The 17,460-nt window shown below is 33.2% G+C and overlaps 2 protein-coding genes across 11 annotated transcripts; both read right to left on the bottom strand.

Moving 5' to 3' along the window:
- Positions 1–402: 402 nt before the first annotated feature.
- LOC118344148 (aldehyde dehydrogenase family 2 member B7, mitochondrial-like) lies at positions 403–4,372 on the bottom strand. 8 transcript variants are annotated; one of them, XM_035683950.1, is made up of 11 exons: positions 4,257–4,372; positions 3,550–3,687; positions 3,257–3,399; positions 3,014–3,167; positions 2,673–2,902; positions 2,116–2,205; positions 1,804–1,977; positions 1,578–1,715; positions 1,328–1,465; positions 1,179–1,240; positions 403–1,095 (listed from the first exon to the last, which is right to left on the bottom strand). In XM_035683950.1, exons 1-11 carry the CDS (start codon positions 4,333–4,335, stop codon positions 822–824), a joined length of 1,620 nt encoding a protein of 539 aa, XP_035539843.1. In that variant the 5' UTR covers positions 4,336–4,372; the 3' UTR covers positions 403–821. The 8 variants fall into 8 exon arrangements, with proteins under 8 accessions (XP_035539843.1, XP_035539838.1, XP_035539841.1 ...); XM_035683945.1 differs by having other exon boundaries at positions 1,179–1,226; positions 1,266–1,498; positions 4,257–4,368; XM_035683948.1 differs by having other exon boundaries at positions 1,328–1,498; positions 4,257–4,368.
- A 4,690-nt stretch (positions 4,373–9,062) lies between these two features.
- Positions 9,063–16,259, bottom strand: LOC108985448 (U4/U6 small nuclear ribonucleoprotein Prp31 homolog). 3 transcript variants are annotated; one of them, XM_018957741.2, is made up of 9 exons: positions 16,079–16,259; positions 14,216–14,274; positions 12,485–12,550; positions 12,242–12,379; positions 11,011–11,903; positions 10,838–10,908; positions 10,314–10,416; positions 10,053–10,128; positions 9,063–9,656 (listed from the first exon to the last, which is right to left on the bottom strand). In XM_018957741.2, the coding sequence occupies exons 2-9, from the start codon at positions 14,216–14,218 to the stop codon at positions 9,549–9,551; spliced, it is 1,458 nt and encodes a 485-aa protein (XP_018813286.1). In that variant the 5' UTR covers positions 14,219–14,274; positions 16,079–16,259; the 3' UTR covers positions 9,063–9,548. The 3 variants fall into 3 exon arrangements, with proteins under 3 accessions (XP_018813286.1, XP_018813285.1, XP_018813287.1); XM_018957740.2 differs by having other exon boundaries at positions 15,911–16,258; XM_018957742.2 differs by having other exon boundaries at positions 16,199–16,258.
- Positions 16,260–17,460: the final 1,201 nt, after the last annotated feature.

The following is a 17,460-nucleotide window of genomic DNA, read 5'->3' as shown; positions in this document are numbered from 1 at the left end:
TCACTGGAATTCCATCGCGCCCAGTCAGCCACAATGCTTTTGATGAAAATGTTGAAGCTGCAGGATCTGCTGAAGTGGAGTTAGCTCATTTGTGCCATGAATTGAAAACGTCTAATGCTTTACGATCTGGTGCAAATGGTCAGGGCTCATCTGTTGTCCACAATGTCACACCTTCTTCATATACTTATGAAGCTGCTCTTGTTGCTTTCTTGTCAAGAAGCACAACTCTAGATTCTCAACTTGTTAATAATTTTATTTTTTAATAAAGTTATGAATTAGATTTGTAAAATATTAAAAAAATTATATATTATTAAAATATTTAATATTTTATTATTATTTAGATTTTAAAATAACTAGTCTAATATGAATTAATCTAATTATAAATTCATATTATAATTAAAAAAAAAATTCTAACTAAATTTTAGATTTGACAATGCTCTTACAAGTAGCACAATTCATTAAGATCTAATCCCGAGGCCACAGCTGGATCAGACTGAAACGGTGAAGTCTGAATACAGGCATGCTATTGGGTGGATCATTTCAGTTCAGTAAACTAAAACAAAAAATGAGGAAAGAGTGAATTTGATGTAAATATAGACCGTTGATCATTAAATTCAAACACCCACAAATTCCCAGACGATAATAAATAAAATAAAAACAAAACAAGGATTTTATCATCATCATCACCACTTTCACGCAGTCATACCTCACAGCCTAGAAATTGGAGGTGGTACTATTTTGGCGAGGAAAATGCTATATCTTCCGTTGAGAGCTCCCGCTGGGGTCTAGAAGTGTATTACTATATGTTTTTTTTAAGTTTTTTAGAGCCATGCTGGGTTCTTCAGAGGAGTGACAACAGCCTTCACTTGCAAGTAGTTTTCCAAACTGTATATTCCTTTTTCTCTGCCATGGCCACTCATCTTGTACCCACCCATAGGAATGGTAGCATCAAATATGTTGAAGCAGTTCACCCACACTGACCCAGCTCTTAATGCTCGAGTCAAAGTGTTAGCAGTGTCTAAGTTCTCTGTGAAGACCCCAGCAGCAAGCCCGTAATGAGTGGCGTTTGCTCTTCTTATCACCTCGTCAAGGTCCCTGAAATCAGCCAAAAAACATTAGTGCTCCTAATGAAGTTCAGGGAGACCATGATGTGTTTGGAAATTGTCAGGGTTTCTCACTTGTATTTAAAGATGGACTGAACTGGGCCAAATATCTCATCCTTTGCAATCAGCATGTCATCCTGATACAAATTACTGTTAGTTTCATTGTATCCATATCTCAATCTCTGTGGAAAGATGCATGATGTTATTATAACCAAAAGAAATACCTTAACATTTGAGAAAACTGTGGGCTTAATGTAGTAGCCCTTATTGCCAAGTCTCTCTCCCCCAGCCTCTAGGGTAGCTCCACTTTCGACACCAGATTTTATGTACTTGAGGATCTTCTCAAATTGCGCATTGCTAACCTGTGTAATTTTGAGAGAGCAATGCTTCTCTTTCTTTTTAGATTCTATCATCTTCAGTCACATTGACTGATATGATTGATGGATTTTATAAATGTCAGCGTTGCTTACTCACCTGAGGACCTTGTTCAATCCCTTCAAGGAATGGGTCACCAACAGCACGTTTCAAAGCAAGTGCCTTTGATTTCTCTACAAACTCATCATATACACGCTCATGCACAAATGTACGAGAGCCAGCACAGCAGCATTGTCCCTGCATTTTGCACAAATCATGATCAATAAAAATGAACTGTAACTTCCTTTGAACCCATCATTGTATCAGAACAGTTTCTTTAACAAACCTGATTAAAGAACAAGGCATAGTGCGCTAGCTCAACTGCCTTATCTATATCAGCATCCTCACATACGATAAAGGGGGATTTCCCTCCAAGTTCCGAAGTTACTGGCTTAAGATTGCTTCTTGATGCCAACTCGTGAACAAATTGTCCTGTTTTTGTTGATCCAGTGAAAGCAAACTGCATAGAAATTACTAGGCGTTGGGATCAGGGCATGTAAGCAAGGATCAGTACAACGTGAGAATGTGTCCTAGACTTTTGGTATCCCCATTTATCGTTGCTGATTTCAAAAATGCAGTTACAAAGATCTTAAATCACCTTATCCACATCCATATGACTAGCAAGAGCTGCACCAGCAGCTGGACCAAAACCAGAAATAACATTTAGAACGCCAGGAGGAAGTCCAGCCTGTCACAAAGATCTACAATCAGAACAAAATATAAAGAGACCTGTATGAAATTTGCCCATTTTATCTTGTCCAAAGTTTCAACTAGGGCATCGGACAGCTTTATAATCAGTTCAAATAATTATGAGAAGCTGGAGGTTTTGTATCTCCAATCAAGAAGCTTCGGATCCAGTTCTCACAAAAGGTCACTTCAAAGAAATTCTCCATGCACTCAAGCGATCACAATCATGTAAAAGAATTTATCAGCCAAAGCAGGTAGAAATTTTACTTTTTTCAGCCAAAGAATGACACTTTATTTTGAAAACGGGAGGTAGAATCTTGCATATGGTAAGGATAAAACATTAATGAGATGTTTCCCAGATGTTATTCATGAGATTTGGCGAATGAAGCGGCCTTCGAATCACAATACATCAAACATCAAAACCCCAATGTGAAATAGAAGAGAACATAAGTTTCGTTCATTATCTACCTCATGCAATAGATTTGCTGCAAAGATTGCGGATAAAGGTGTCTGCTCTGCTGTTTTCAGAACAATCGTGTTGCCACATGCTAATGCTGGCCCGACCTTCCAACCAAACATGAGAAGAGGAAAATTCCATGGAATAACCTGACCCGCAACACCAATAGGTTCATGCAAGGTTTGCACATGGTATGGTCCATCAGCTGGAACTGTGAGACCATGAATCTTATCCGCCCAACCTGAAAGTTTTGCCATAGAAATCTTATAAATCTCAGAAATATTGATAAAATGCAGAGAACACTCAAAATCTATATAGCGAAAGATGAACTATATTCTATGGATTTACATACCAGCATAGTATCGCATTAGACGTGTCAACATTGGAACTTCGAGTTTAGCAGACTGTTCATATGGTTTCCCATTGTCCCAAGTCTCAAGTGCTGCAAGTTCATCATTGTGCTTTTCAATCAAATCAGCAAAGCGCAAGAGTATCCTTTGTCTTTCCTGGAGATATAAATAAAGAAATCAATTGCACAAGCTCGGAGACATCGAATTGCAGATGAAAAATTAGAAGCACAAGAAAGAAAATTTACGTATGCAGTCATCTTTGGCCATGGTCCTTCATCAAAAGCCTTGCGAGCAGCAGCAACTGCTCGATTTATATCTTCAGCATCACCTTCTGCAACATGAGCAATCACATCCCCTGTCCTGGGATCCAATGTCGGGAAACTTTTTCCTGAGGCCGAAGGAAGCCACAGTATAAGATTCAATACAAGTCAAACGAAAAAATAAATGTGTCTTAGGATGCCCCATTTCATAAAAGTTGAGGTTGCAAATAAGTAGCACATATCTAGCAAAGATGTGTATGAATGCTGGGAAATCTCACCTGATGCAGCATCAACAAATTGTCCATTAATCAAAAGCTGAGTATGCTTTACTTCAACGGGTGGATCGACTGGATTCTCGATTGCAACATCAGTGCTATATTTCGATATTCCTCTGCTTGGGCTAGCAATATTCCTGCCTGAAGAAAGTAATATTTAACCAATGAAGAAAGAAAAATTTTACCTACATACTACAAATCAAACAGGCATAGTATGCCATTATCATTATCCAGTGGAGATTAGCAAAACTAAACCAACAGATCATGCTAGTGGAAGTAGTTGGCCGTATCGACAAGTAGCAAATGCAGAAGGAAATGAATATAATATAAAAATATATAACTTGTTGGATGTTTGAAACATAATTCTCATTGATCACGACGACTTCACCTATATACAGTTTCTCCATCCAAACACACAAAAATATATTTTTTAGTACTTCTTGGGTCATGATCAGCAGGTCAGTCGCCACGCATGAAAAATTCTTACTGAAAGATCAACAGGTCTTTCCGACTATGCCGACGTGGGAGTGTTTTGACAATACTTTTGCTAAAAGAAAAACTTCCCTGTGATTCTTTGATCGTGTTGTCTTTGGAACGACATTCGAATGAGAGCTCAATCAACATGAACGAAACGTTGAGCATCACAACAAAAGAGAAAACGACAAAGAAAAAAAAAAGCAAACAAGTCGAGAGGTAGGTACCAATATTACCTCTAGAAAACAAAGCAGCAGCAGAAGTAGGAGAAGTTAAAGAGCGAGAGAGAAGAGAACACATCCTCCGACTAGCCATGGTAAACAATAGCTCTGCGTGTCTGTTGTGTGTGTGGTCGTATGCATATATATATATATATATATATATATATATATGCCTAATACTTAAAAAAAACCTATAACCGTTACTCTTTATTATTGTTCATCATGAACAGTAAATCTAAATCAACCGTTTTTTTTTTATTTTTTATTTTTATTTTTATTTTATCCGTGTGAATGTCAATGTGCGACGTAATACCGCAATCGTGCGTAGGAAATGAGAGAAAGGAAGAAAGAAAAAGTGGAAAAATATTAATTTTTGAGTTTTAAATGATCAATAAAGAAGCTATTTTTTTTTTCTTCGCATGTTTTTTTCGCATATCCTATTACTGTTTATTATATCATACACTAAAAATCAACTTTAATTTATAAAATATTAATTTTTTATCATTAAATAAATGATGAAATTTTACTGTACATTTTTAAGAGAAAAAAATTATCTAATTAATTTAAATTTTTAATATAATTTAAATTTTATAATAAATGATGAACATAAATAAATAATAATTTTATTCTTATATATTAGACTATTTTAATATTTGAAATTACACTTTATTTTTTTCTTCAATTTGACAGATGTGGCAAACGTGCTTTTTTTTATCAATTAGAAAATCTTACGCCATATAGGATTTTACACAAGTACTACTAATTTCAAAATAACCAAGCCATTTATAAAATACTAATATTTCATCATTAAATAAATAATAAAATTTTGTTAAATATTTTTAAAAAATTATAACTATATAAATAATTAGAGTTTTAACATAATTTAAATATGATAATATTCTTAATTAACTAAAGAGAACTGCTACAACTAATAAAAAAGTAACCTGAAAATATGTCATGAATGTGTATTTCATTTTTTTATTTTTCTTTTCTTTTTTTCATGTATTTTTTTAATCATCATAAATATTTTTTAAAAAATAAAAAATTTACAACATCATTAGGTCAGGAGGGAATTGACAATCTATTTCTTCCCAAACAAAATTATTGAGTTTGAGGAAGAGATTAATAGATTCTTAGGTTTTCAGAAACTTTTATATATTTTTTAAAATATTATTTAAATATAAAATATTTTTTAATTTGTTAATCTAATCATTACTATTTTCTTAAATATAAATTTTTTAAATTTTAAAACAAAAACTACATTAAAAATTATATTCCAATAATATTTTAACTTTTAAAATATTTTTATTTTAACTTTTTTTTCTCATTTTCTAAAATCAAATAAAATATCTTAATCCAAATAATTTTATATATTACTATTCACAAACCATATCACTACTATTAATACATCGATCCAAATCATATCTAAAGATATGATGTCTACGTGTATTGTTTTTTGAAAGACGGGGCTGCTGCTGATACATTAAAATTTTTAAGATTTAAATCCAACTCTTTATTTTACTAATTCTCATTTTTTTTTTCTTCGGTTGAATTGCTTCGATTTATGCAGTGAAGTACTATCACTATCACAAAAATTCTCCACATCTCTTTTCACTTGTTAGGTACAGAAATTGAATTCATAAAAAATTCTCTATATACTACTTATTTTACTTATGATTACGTTTTTTTTTTTTTTAACCCAAAACATATTTATATTTGACAAAATAAATTATTTTTCAACGGGACAAATGTGCCTCGCACATTGCCCAACCGCTAGTGTGTGTATATATATATATAGGGTAATGGCACTAGAAACGTAACGGCAACAGGTGGGAAATTAATGAACCTTTGGTGGAGCTCTGCCAAGCAGGGAGAGTTGGCGTTGACAAAATAAGATAAAGACTAATTAAACACTTGAAGCGGGATTTAATGCATGTATTTAGAGATATTACATACTTGAGAGTAGGATTTATTAATGCATGGACAATTAAAGAGTTGGTGAGGAATGCATGGGCCATTTGGAGTTGATGTGGGTAATTGATCCCGGGATCTTGTGAAGTTAATTAAACATTTAAATTTTTAATACTTGTGTTTATTAGAGTATTAGCATTGGAATAGTTATTAAGTAGTTTCGGAATATATTAAGTAGTTTTCGAAAGGAAAATTTTATACACCACACCGTCATCCTAATATATAAGATGTGACATATTTATCATTATTAGATAATAAATATGTCAATAGTGATAAATATGACACATCTTATATAGTGAGATGAAAGTAAAATAGTAGTGTGGTGTATAGCATTACTCTTTTCAAAATAAGGATACGTAATATTTTTATTTTATTACGAGATGTCATATTATTTTAGAAGTGTAATTTTTAATGACATGATATCTTATAATTTAAAAGCTCCCTCAAGGACGAGAGAAAACCACACTAAATTAAAATTACACGCCATGACATTTAAGGAATATAAGGCATTCCCTAACAAGATATTAATACTTATTTTCTAGTATTGTAATTTGTTCTCCTTGTTTAAAATAGGTAACAGCTTTAAAATGTCATTTATTACTTACCATTTATATATTGTGCATGACATTAATATAGTTCATAGTCCTGTTTATTTGAGTCGGGTTTTTTCCTGCCTAATTTAAAATTTAGATAATCGGAGTTCTGGTCCGAAACAAATTCAAGCCGGTACTCCGCATAGAAAAATTCGGATACACCCAATCTGGGTATCAGGTTTTAAACCTGGGTAACTTTTTTTTTAAAAGAGTAATAATATACACACAATATATTTTTACAACAAATTTCACAATAATGTTATAAAATGCGAGTATTTTAATAAATTGATATTATTTTTATAAGATATTTATAAAAATGCCTCTCATTTAAAACTTAATTGTGTAAAGTATTTTAAAAATGAGTCGAGCTACTCTTCTTTACTCTTTTTGATCGTTAGTTGCTTTTATAATCTATTATTTTATTATTTTATTCATATTTTTTTAATATATTTAAATTTTTTTAAAAATAAAAAAATATATCAATATATATAAAATCATTTTTTTAATTATTAAATAAATAAAAAAAATTTCCCAACAGTCAAATAGAACGGTAAATTGGTGGCCAAAGTAATTTTTTCTTTTAAAAAACGTTTGTGGGTAAATATTTTCTCCCATAAAAATCTTGTTTTCAGATTGCACAGCATATAATTACCCGACAGTACAAGAAAGTCAGGTAGCAAATCACATCACCTGAAATGAAAGAGCTGACAACTACAAAGAAAGACGTTACTATAGCAGCTGACAATTACAAAAAAAAGACGTTACTAACTTGGAAAATGCTAGTTTTCCGATAGGAGCTCCCGCTGGGATTTTTTTTTATTTTTTTTATTTTTTATTTTTTAAAAATGTTTTTTAATAGTGATGAGATTTTTTTAAAATTTTTTTAAAATATTTAAAAATATTAAAAAAATTAATGTAAAAAATTAAAAATTAAAAAAAAAATTCAAATACACTAACGGGAGCTCCCAGCGGGAGCCCCCTGCGGTGACTTTAGAAGGGTCCTACTAACTTACTATAGCATACACTTTAATAAACCGACCGTACAAATAAATTCAAATAGCAAATCACATCACCTGACACAGCTTCAGAAGACAGGAGGCAGAGAAAGACGTTCAGCATTTGCACAAAAAAAATAAAAATAAAAAAAAGGTTACACAGCCCGGAAACCGGGTTTCGGATTTTTAAAATCGGTTTCATCCGGGTTCGGCCCAAATCTGATCCGGTTGAAATCCGGATTCTCGGATTAGAACTCGATGAACAATACTAACAGTTGATGTCAAATATCAAACATTTTGATGAATATAGTTTGGGTGGGTCAAGTTCTAGCTGAAATTGAATATGATGTTGAATTTATGTCAAGTGTCGCATAATTTGTTTATCTCTCAAGCCAATTTCAACTAGAAATAGACCTAAATTTTAGTATATGTCTCATATAATGAATAAGATGAATAATAAATTTATTAAAAAAAGAGAGTACTATCTTATTTATTTTGACAGATAAAGTTGGTAATAATATTTTCTCAGTAGCATAACCTTATAATACATGAATAATTCTGCTTATCATTTCCACACACTTCATTTATTTTAATTATTTTTTTTCATTTTTCTTATAAGAAGTATGTAGTATATAGATAATAAGTAAAACAACTTAATTAATTTAATAAAAATAAAATAAAATAATAAAAAATAAAAAATAATTTTAAAATGTGATGTGGAATAATGAGTAGCATCTCTCCGTGAGAGAAATTCTATTTGCAGTCCTCAAGTGGGGACTGCATGTGCAAGCACATTATTAAATGAAAGAAAATATCATTTTAAGAGAGATAATTTTGTAATTTTAAAAAATTTTAAAGTTAAAATAGCCTATACTTGTATTGCAGTCCCCAAATCGTAATATATACCTCAATAAAATTACTTACAAGTGGATATGTTTTTTTGTTAGTAAATTACTTTCAAATGGATATGTTATGTCGAGTCCTGCTTGAATCTAATTCTAGCTGAAATTGGTTCGCTAGCCGTCCCCTAATGCATCTCCCATTTGGAGATCATCTCAAGTTCGAGAATAGAGAAAAACAGTGAATGCAATGAAAGCAGTCTTACCAAGTCAAATAGTGTACATGAGTCAAACATCTTTGTTACTACTTCCCAAGTTTAAATTATCAATGTTCAAGTTGGAGGTGCTCATTTGAGAAAATTCTCCTTTTGTGTCATGTATGAGAAATTAGTGCTTAATTGTTGTATACAAGAGTTTGATGTCTGTGACCCAGTTAAAAACCTGGATTCGAAATCCACACCCCACTGATAAAAAAAATTAAAAAAACTGTTGTATACAATCAATCTTAATAGCAATCTTAACTGTTGTATTCATGATTGGCGAGGTCTAATTAGTAATTTTTATATCAAAGTATTACAAGTATTCCCTCTCCTTTCCTACTCTAATATGTAGAAATGCCAAGTCAAGTGTGCATATATCGGAGCCGAGTAACACCCCCTTCATTCGCTTCACAGGAGCCGAGTAACACCCCTTGCCTTAGTACTCATTTATGGCTCCTGGGATGACTGCTTCCAATATCAATGCCATTTCAACAATTTCGGGTTAAATGCCAACTAATGCTTAAAAGCGATCTCGATCAAAGGATCTTACAGCAAGAGTTCCTTATACAGATATGTGTTGAATACTTTCAGGGTCCCTCAAAGTAGCATCATTCAATGTACTCAGACTGGCAAGGAAACACATGAAGATTCAGGTCCGCTTGATCTTTGAAAATGTTCCTGTCTCGGAAAAGTACGTGCTTTGAGTTCCACTGCCAAGTTGGTGTGCATGAGCCTGTGGATTTGAGAGTTCTATCCCCTGTAGAGAAAATATTGATATCATTGAAATGTTTACGAGTTCGAGTCCTATCACCTGGAGAGGATCCCCATCCCTCTTAATTCAACCGGATAGAGATCCCCTTGAGAAATTTTCTAGGGCAGCTATAAATGTTATGGAATCCACTTCATGTTTCTATCTCTCTTCCACTGATACGCCACATTGTTCGGTTAGGAACTCTAGAGATCCAAATCCAATTCAATCACAAACCGTTATACCATCTTTGAAAATAGAACTTTAATGGGAGACAATGAAAGTAAGCATGTCAAGGAACACTATCATGAGGTATGATCAATTTGAGCTTCTAAAATAGTCAAGGTCAAGAAACTTGTACACCTCACACACAGGGTTCATTGAGAGGTAAGAAGTAATACCAACCTGCACAGGGGTAAATGCTAAACTTGATGTCAATCCAGAGGAAGCACCACTGCTTCCGTATTGCTTTTCCTTAAACCTGAAAGAATTAGGTAGCCCATAGAGATTAAGAGGCAAAATTGATGTTGAGATTTAGCTGATAGAATGCTCAACTGAAATAGAAACGATAATCTGAGACATACTACACCTACAAAAGGAAGAAACTACTAATAAACTTGTCAGGCTAGCAGCACGGCCAGAGAACAAAAACAGTTGAAAACTTACTTCTTGGCAACTTTTGCAGCAAGTTTGCTCTGACCAACTGATACACGCAGCTTGCCACTCCCAGCCTGACCGAGCATTCCGTAACCCTCTCCCAGTCCATCCCCTACCATTGAAGAGCATAATATAGTAAGCAAGGAATATAAAAAAGATATTGATAAACGGCAAAATAGTCTCTGGTGTTACAAATGCAGACAGTATTTACAGATACCAAATGAAAACGATATGACAGTAGATACTCCAGGAAATATGCTAACAAGTAGAGATAATGTCTTCACCCTCAAAAACGCTTTTAAAATACATAAATAAGAGGTACAGAATTCATGAACATAACTTGAATATGAACACTCCATATTTAGACAACAGGCATTTGTAGGGCTTGCATGCCATAAATATATTCTTGGGTTTAATTAGAGCAATTGTACATACTATAAACCAAAAATGATAACATTATGCATATTAGAAAATAATATAATTTCAAATCAGCAATTACTTAACACTCAAATATGCTGAAGACAACACCATACCTAAAGAACTCTCTTCAGGTACACCAAATTGCATCCTATTTGCGAGTTTCCTCATGTCTGTTATTGCATATCTGGAGCATGAAATGTGAGAAAAGGTATTACATAAAGTTTGATTCGTTTTAAAATCTGAAAAATAAATTAAGCTGAAGAAAGGAATTAAAGAACTGCAATACCTTTCCTTCATCTTCCTCAGTCGACGACCACCTCTCTTCTTTTTAGGCTCAGAATCAGGCACTGGAAGTGGTTTGGGTTGCTTTGCAGGAGGTGGCTCTTGCCACTTCTCAATTTTCTTACGGATCTCTTCCCGTAAGGCTCTTCCATTGTTCCCTGATGGATCTCCTCTCGTGGAATCTACTCTTGCTGCAAGTGTTGACTTGGAAGCCAAGAGACGGCAAGCACGCATCCTCAGAGAAGGGGGTGTTGATTGAAATATCTCTGTTTGCTCAATATAGCCTACACGAAATTGTGATGTTGCAGTGGAAAACCCAGCAAGGTTCTTTTTCTTGGCACCAAGAAGCTGAACATTACATGCAGGCATCTTAGCTAATGCAGCAAGACCACCAGCAGTCCCCATAAGTTTAGCTGCAACAGCACTCCCAACAATAGTAGAAAGATTTGGTGCAATATATCCCATTCGACTTTCTACAAAGTCGAGGACTTTTTTCTTTGCTGCATCTAGAGTAAGAGCTCGATCACATGCATCAATGGTCTTATCCAGAATTTCTTCAGGAAGAGGCTTGCCACTTGTAGTCGATGCTGTAACTGACACAACCATAATGATAGCTGACGGTAATAGCCCTTCCAGATCAACCAGCGTCAAGTCCATTTCATTCCCAATTTTCTTAACAACACGAGCATAATCAATTGGGTGATGCACAAGTGATTCAAGCTCTGGAAATTTCAACCTGTACTTGTCACGAATAAAATTGTGGATGATAATGATTTCATTCTCAATATCAACTGACAAAGCATTACAGTCCACAATCAGCTGATATTCAGGATCATCTTCCAAAACCATTCCAAGATTTGAGATATCAGAGCCTTTTTGGAGCGCATCTTCCACTTTCTGCAAATCAAACACACTATTAACCATTACATCAAACACAATACGCATATCCACTGCAATGATCAAAGCATAGAGAACAGTAAAATTATAAACCTAACCATGCAAGAAAACTTGGCAAGGCACAAAGAGAAGAACAAGAAAAAAAAAAAAAACAGAAGAGGAAGAAGAAAAAGACCACACTGGATCTCCCAAAGAAGAGAAATCTAAAACAAACCTGTTCCACCATAGAACTGATCATATTAAATTGATTAAGGAAAAAGAAACTCTGCAACATAAACATAAAAGCGCATGGCACATGCCATTGTCAAAATAGAAGCGCATGCAAGATATGGATTAACCTGCATAATATCAACATATCTCTGGGTTTTCTGCAATTTTGAAACACTATCCAGATCATCATAGTTAAGATTTTCTATGTCTGCCATTTCCCCATCAACATCTTCTTCCATATTTCCAGCATCAACATCTTCTTCCTCCTGCAAGATAAGAGCACATTTACACATGATGCCTAGGCTGAAAAATATTAACAAAAAACCTTCACAAAGTCAATGATGTGTAATTTACACAACAAAAATACTCACAATAACATCAGCTTCATTGTCAGATAGTTCATCAAGGTCTGCAAGGAAAGAATCAGCCAGAGTTGCCTGCAATCAACCAACAATAAGTAAAAGATTGAAACTAAAATTAACAACTCAGTATCTGGGAATAAAAATGATAATTTTCAAAAGAAGGAAAAACTATTCAAGTTCAAGGAGTCCCCTGCATATTTATATGAGATTCTATGATAAAAACCCAGAAAAAAGAGATCATCAATAGTCCTGTCTAATCATGACCAACTGATTTGTGACAAACCATGGTGAATGACACTACCGTATCAGCAGCACTCCCTAACTCATCACCCCATAAAAGAAAAGAGAAAAAAACCCAACCCACAAAAGAAAAATTAACATGCCATGTTGAAAAATTGAACCGTTTATAAGCATTTCACTAACCACCTTGTTTCATACAAACAAGAAACAACCTTGTCAATCACACAACATGGTACGCATGTTATTAGCAGTGAAAAAAACTATCTGAAGTGCACTGCCATTGTATTCTTTCAAAGAAAAATATCAACCACAGAGTGACAGATTTATTGGTAAAGAACCCAAGGATATCCAGAAATCCATGTGAAAAGGCAGGACAATAAGGGATAAAATAGCTTAAAAAGGTTTCCACCGTATAAACTGCACACTTGGACAAGAAAATGGCATATACTCAGTCTAATCATATGCTTATATCCCCACTCTTCAATTTCACCATGGAATACCTTCTTTTTTATCCGTAAGATAAAATTTTATTAATATTAAAACATGGTGTAGCCCAGGAAGTATACAAAGAATACACCTAACAACAGCTAGGAACTACAAATGGATACAAGTAAACTATGAAAACTAGTCTGTTACAATCAATGACAGAAGCAAGCCCAAGATAATAGCATGTTGAAAAAGAATCTCTTACGTTCATCCAAAAAGTGCTCCCAATTTTCAAAACACCAACCATTTCTTGCCGTCCACATTACACAAACACCGCATGGTACAAAGAGGAATCATTTTCCACACGATAGGGATTTAGATAATACCCCTAAGACCTCTCCAACACTCAAAAATATCCATCCCCCTTCTAGGCATAATCCATGCCAAAGATATCATCCCACAAGAACCTGGCCACCTTACAATGTAATAAAAAATGATTGAATATAACTAAAAGAGATAGTGCTCATTCCATCTCTTAAGCGCAGCTAGTGTACATAAGGTTACATATTGACCCGTATCCCAATTTCATGGTTCTGGGCTAGAAAAATAGTGTCATTGCAGACCGCAGCATACTTTAGGACATAAGTAAAAATTATAGCCCATACACCACAAAAGAACGTGAAATGGCTTAAAACATGTTCTATTGTGAAGCATAAGAACAAGGCCCTAAGAATGCCAAAAAAATGGCAAAACACACTAAATCAAAGGAGCTATGATAAACAAAATGGTCATGAAGTTCACCTCATAGTAACTTATTCTACAACACCCCAAGTACAAAACCCAACAAGCAAAACATCAGAATTTTTTTCTCATCCTGTGAAAATTGACAACTTAATTTCTCCAAACTACGATGAGCTCTGAAGTTCTTAAAATCCTCGTTATCAAAAGTGGCTGTCGTATAAAATACGTAAGATAGATTAAAAGAACAATTTTTAAGTACAGGAAAAACTGAACAATGAAGTAAATGACTAAACACAATGAATTAAATGATTAAAATAACAAAAAATCACTAACCATTCTTTCAAACTCCAAGCGAAGAAGCTCAAGTGGAACTAAATATTCAAGACTTTTCCCTGACATTAAGAAAAATCAAATAAGAGAGAAAATAGTTAAAAATATAAATCCCTAAACTTAGTGGAAAACCTAATGGAATAGAACTGGAAGAGAGATTGGTACATCTAAGAGCATTAGTTTGCCCTAATGTCAAAGTTTGGCTAATATGTCACTTTTTGGCTTTTGGCTAATCACTCAAAACTTGAACTCCACATTGGATTAGCCATTGCAGTCTCTATAATAATAAAATATTATTATTTTTTTACTTTTTATCTATTTTTTAATGCATTTTTTTATTAGTTTAAATACTTTTTATTTTTATTTTAATAATCTCCAACAATCTCTAACAATCATTTTCATTTTCATTTTCACAATCCAACAATCTATAAATTTAGCATCTCCAGTTAAGCAACAAATTGTGCTACTTTCTACTTGCACAGAAGTTGTAACTTCTTCATTTTGGAAGAAGTCAGCTGACTTTTCAATGTAAACAATAGAATGCTCAATGTTCTGTTCAGTAAACAATACATTGCTCAAGGTAAACAATAAACTGCAGTCCCACTGTCACCACATTATCACAAAATATAACAACAGCATATATGCAGTTGCAAATTTCACCTGACACAATACATTGCTCAAGGTAGAGTAAAAATGGTGAGAGAGCTTTTTAAAGCCATACTTCCAGCAAACTAATGCTTTTTCAAATTCAGATCCACACTTCCAGCAGCAAACTAATGCTTCTCACATGGTCAGTCCACAATATCACAAACTAATGATTCCAAACATATGAATTTTGTGAACTAATGCTTTTTCAGCAGCAAACTTAGACGCCCAAATACATAATTGACAATTCCAGCAGCAAACTAATGTTTTTTCAAATTCATAAGTCCATTTGTTTCTGTTAAATGTGAATTTTAGTTTTAAATCTCTTATTGGTCATGCTTTTATTCTGGCATCCAAGATCAGAGGCTGAGCTGGTAGGGAGAAATCACATTTACAAAGACAGTGACATAGTTTTTTCTTGGATAAGAGCAAACATGCTATAATAGTGATATAAATAAATAAGAGAATGAAAACAAAAGACATGAACCATCTAAAACCAAAAGAATTCTTAATAAAAACCCATGAATCAAACATCTTACAACATCATAAAAGTAAATCTGACAGAGTACAAAGAGAAATACTTTGAAACCAAACACGGGCCAAAGAACACACTAAGCACTGGATTCAATGTTCTAAATTAGATTTTCTCAACCCGGATGCTAAGTTCAATCATTTAAGTAAAGTAAAAACCAAAACAAAATCACAACAAAGAAGTTGTAAAAGAATAACAAAGTACAGGCAATGTAGCATCAAAGTAGCATGTGATAACTTCAGAGTAGCTCTCTAACAATGGATCATTCAACACGATGCTATGCAAGAAACAGGCCAAATTTTAAAAATTACGAAACTGTAATAAAAATACAAAATTATGAAACAGAGCATCCATGAGTGTTGAAACAGACCAAACGCGGGTCAAAGAAAACAAAATAAAAATACAACTACCATGGGAGAAGAAAAATCTTCAATTACGAAACTGTAGTAATCAAACTAGAAATTGAAAAAAAAAATGAAAACATCTACAAAATTACGAAACAGAGCATCCATGAGTGTTACCTCAAACCTCAAGAGATCAACAACGGGAAAATAACCCAAATAAAAAATCCTTCACACTATAGAACAAACCCGTAAACGAAAACTACTAGTTCAGTTGTCAAGGCAAGAACAAAAGGCGAAAACCAGAACAAGAAAGAATGGAAAGAAAGAAAGGAAGGAAGAGCAAACCGTTGCAATAATCTGTGAAGGAAGGAGAGATGGATAAGTAGAAAAAGATGGAGAGAAACCGAAAAGGGGAGAGAAAAGTAAGAAGAGGAAAAGAAGAAGAACTAGAAGAGAGTGGAAAACCTAAGGAAATTTGAAACTCCAGAGAGAACCCGGAGAAGAACCGACTCGACGAGATGAGAATTTTTTTTTTTTTTTAATGTTTTTTAGCTCCAGGCTTCAGATTTAACTTTTTAGCCCAATAACATGGGCCGGCCCATGTTGATATTAAGTTCTGATGTAATGCACCACCCCATTCTCGGATGGTGTTGAAGAGTTACTTATTGTCGCTTAGGACTCGTTTGTTTTTAGAAATGAAATAAAATAAGATGAGATTAAAGTTAAAAATTTGAATAAAATATTTTTAAAATATATTTTTCAATATTATTTTAATTTTGAGATTTGAAAAAGTTGAATTGTTTATTTTATATTGTATTTAGGAGTGTAAATGGTCCGGTCCGGTCCGGTTTTAGATAAAATTTAGGACCGAACCGGTATGTACCGGTTTTATATTTTTCAAAACCGATTACGTACCAGTTACCCTCCTAAACTGGTACTTTCAGTTTTACCTGTTTCCGGTCCGGTCCGGTTTTCCGGTTTTTTTAACATGTAAGTTTCACAATTTGTCATTAAAAATTTGTTTATAAAAGAAAAGATTTGATTTAAAAAAATTGTTTTATACTTTTATTAATATATTAGACTATATAATAGTATTAATATTAAACTATTGGTATAGTTATAAGTTATATATTAGTATTAGTTATAAACTTTTAGTAATTTAGTATTAACATTTTATGTAATAATTTATAAATTATAATAAGAAATTATTTCATATATGAATATATATATATTATATATAAAATTTCACATAAAAATTTATAATTATACATTATATATAAAACTTATATATATTAATATTTAATATATAAAAAATATTTTATATAAAACTTATATATAAAAATATTTTTTTTTTTAATCAACTGGTCCGATCCGGTTCGGTCCGGGCCAAAAAATCCAGGAACTGGAACCGGACAGGAAACGGCCGGTTTTTACATTTTAAAAACCGGTTCCGGACCGGACCAGTTCAAAACTGATAAAACTGGTCCGGTTCGGTCCGGTCCAGACCGGTTTTTCGGTTTGAGTTTACACCCCTAATTGTATTGGAAGTTAGCAAAGTTATAATGATTAGATGAGATGAGATGTTTTCTGAAAACAAATGAGGCCTTAAACACACATTTCAACAATATATTTACGACTTCAAATTCTTAATGTCATATAGAAATTATTGTTTCAAACCAACTATCTTAATATAATCAACCTCAAAAAAAAAAAAAAAAAGTCATCAG

The sequence above is a fragment of the Juglans regia genome, chromosome 13 (assembly GCF_001411555.2).
Source record: "Juglans regia cultivar Chandler chromosome 13, Walnut 2.0, whole genome shotgun sequence".
In the NCBI taxonomy this organism is placed as follows: Eukaryota; Viridiplantae; Streptophyta; class Magnoliopsida; order Fagales; family Juglandaceae; genus Juglans; species Juglans regia.
The sequence above is the reverse complement of the archived record's forward strand: the minus strand, read 5'-3'. Positions and strand labels throughout refer to the sequence as shown.

Bases quoted from the DNA above. Each gene is read 5' to 3' on its own strand.
- LOC118344148 (XM_035683945.1), bottom strand. From the start codon at position 4,335: ATGGCTAGTCGGAGGATGTGTTCTCTTCTCTCTCGCTCTTTAACTTCT. The intron at 3,688-4,256 runs GTAATATTGGTA...TACTTTCTTCAG, and splicing joins TGCTGCTTTGTTTTCTAGAG to GCAGGAATATTGCTAGCCCA. The intron at 1,227-1,265 runs TGAAACTAACAG...TGACATGCTGAT, and splicing joins AGATTGAGATATGGATACAA to TGCAAAGGATGAGATATTTG.
- LOC108985448 (XM_018957741.2), bottom strand. The intron at 10,129-10,313 runs GTAAGTTTTCAA...TAATTCTTTCAG, and splicing joins GCTGCAAAAGTTGCCAAGAA to GTTTAAGGAAAAGCAATACG. The intron at 9,657-10,052 runs GTTGGTATTACT...TTTTCTCTACAG, and splicing joins TAGCATTTACCCCTGTGCAG to GGGATAGAACTCTCAAATCC.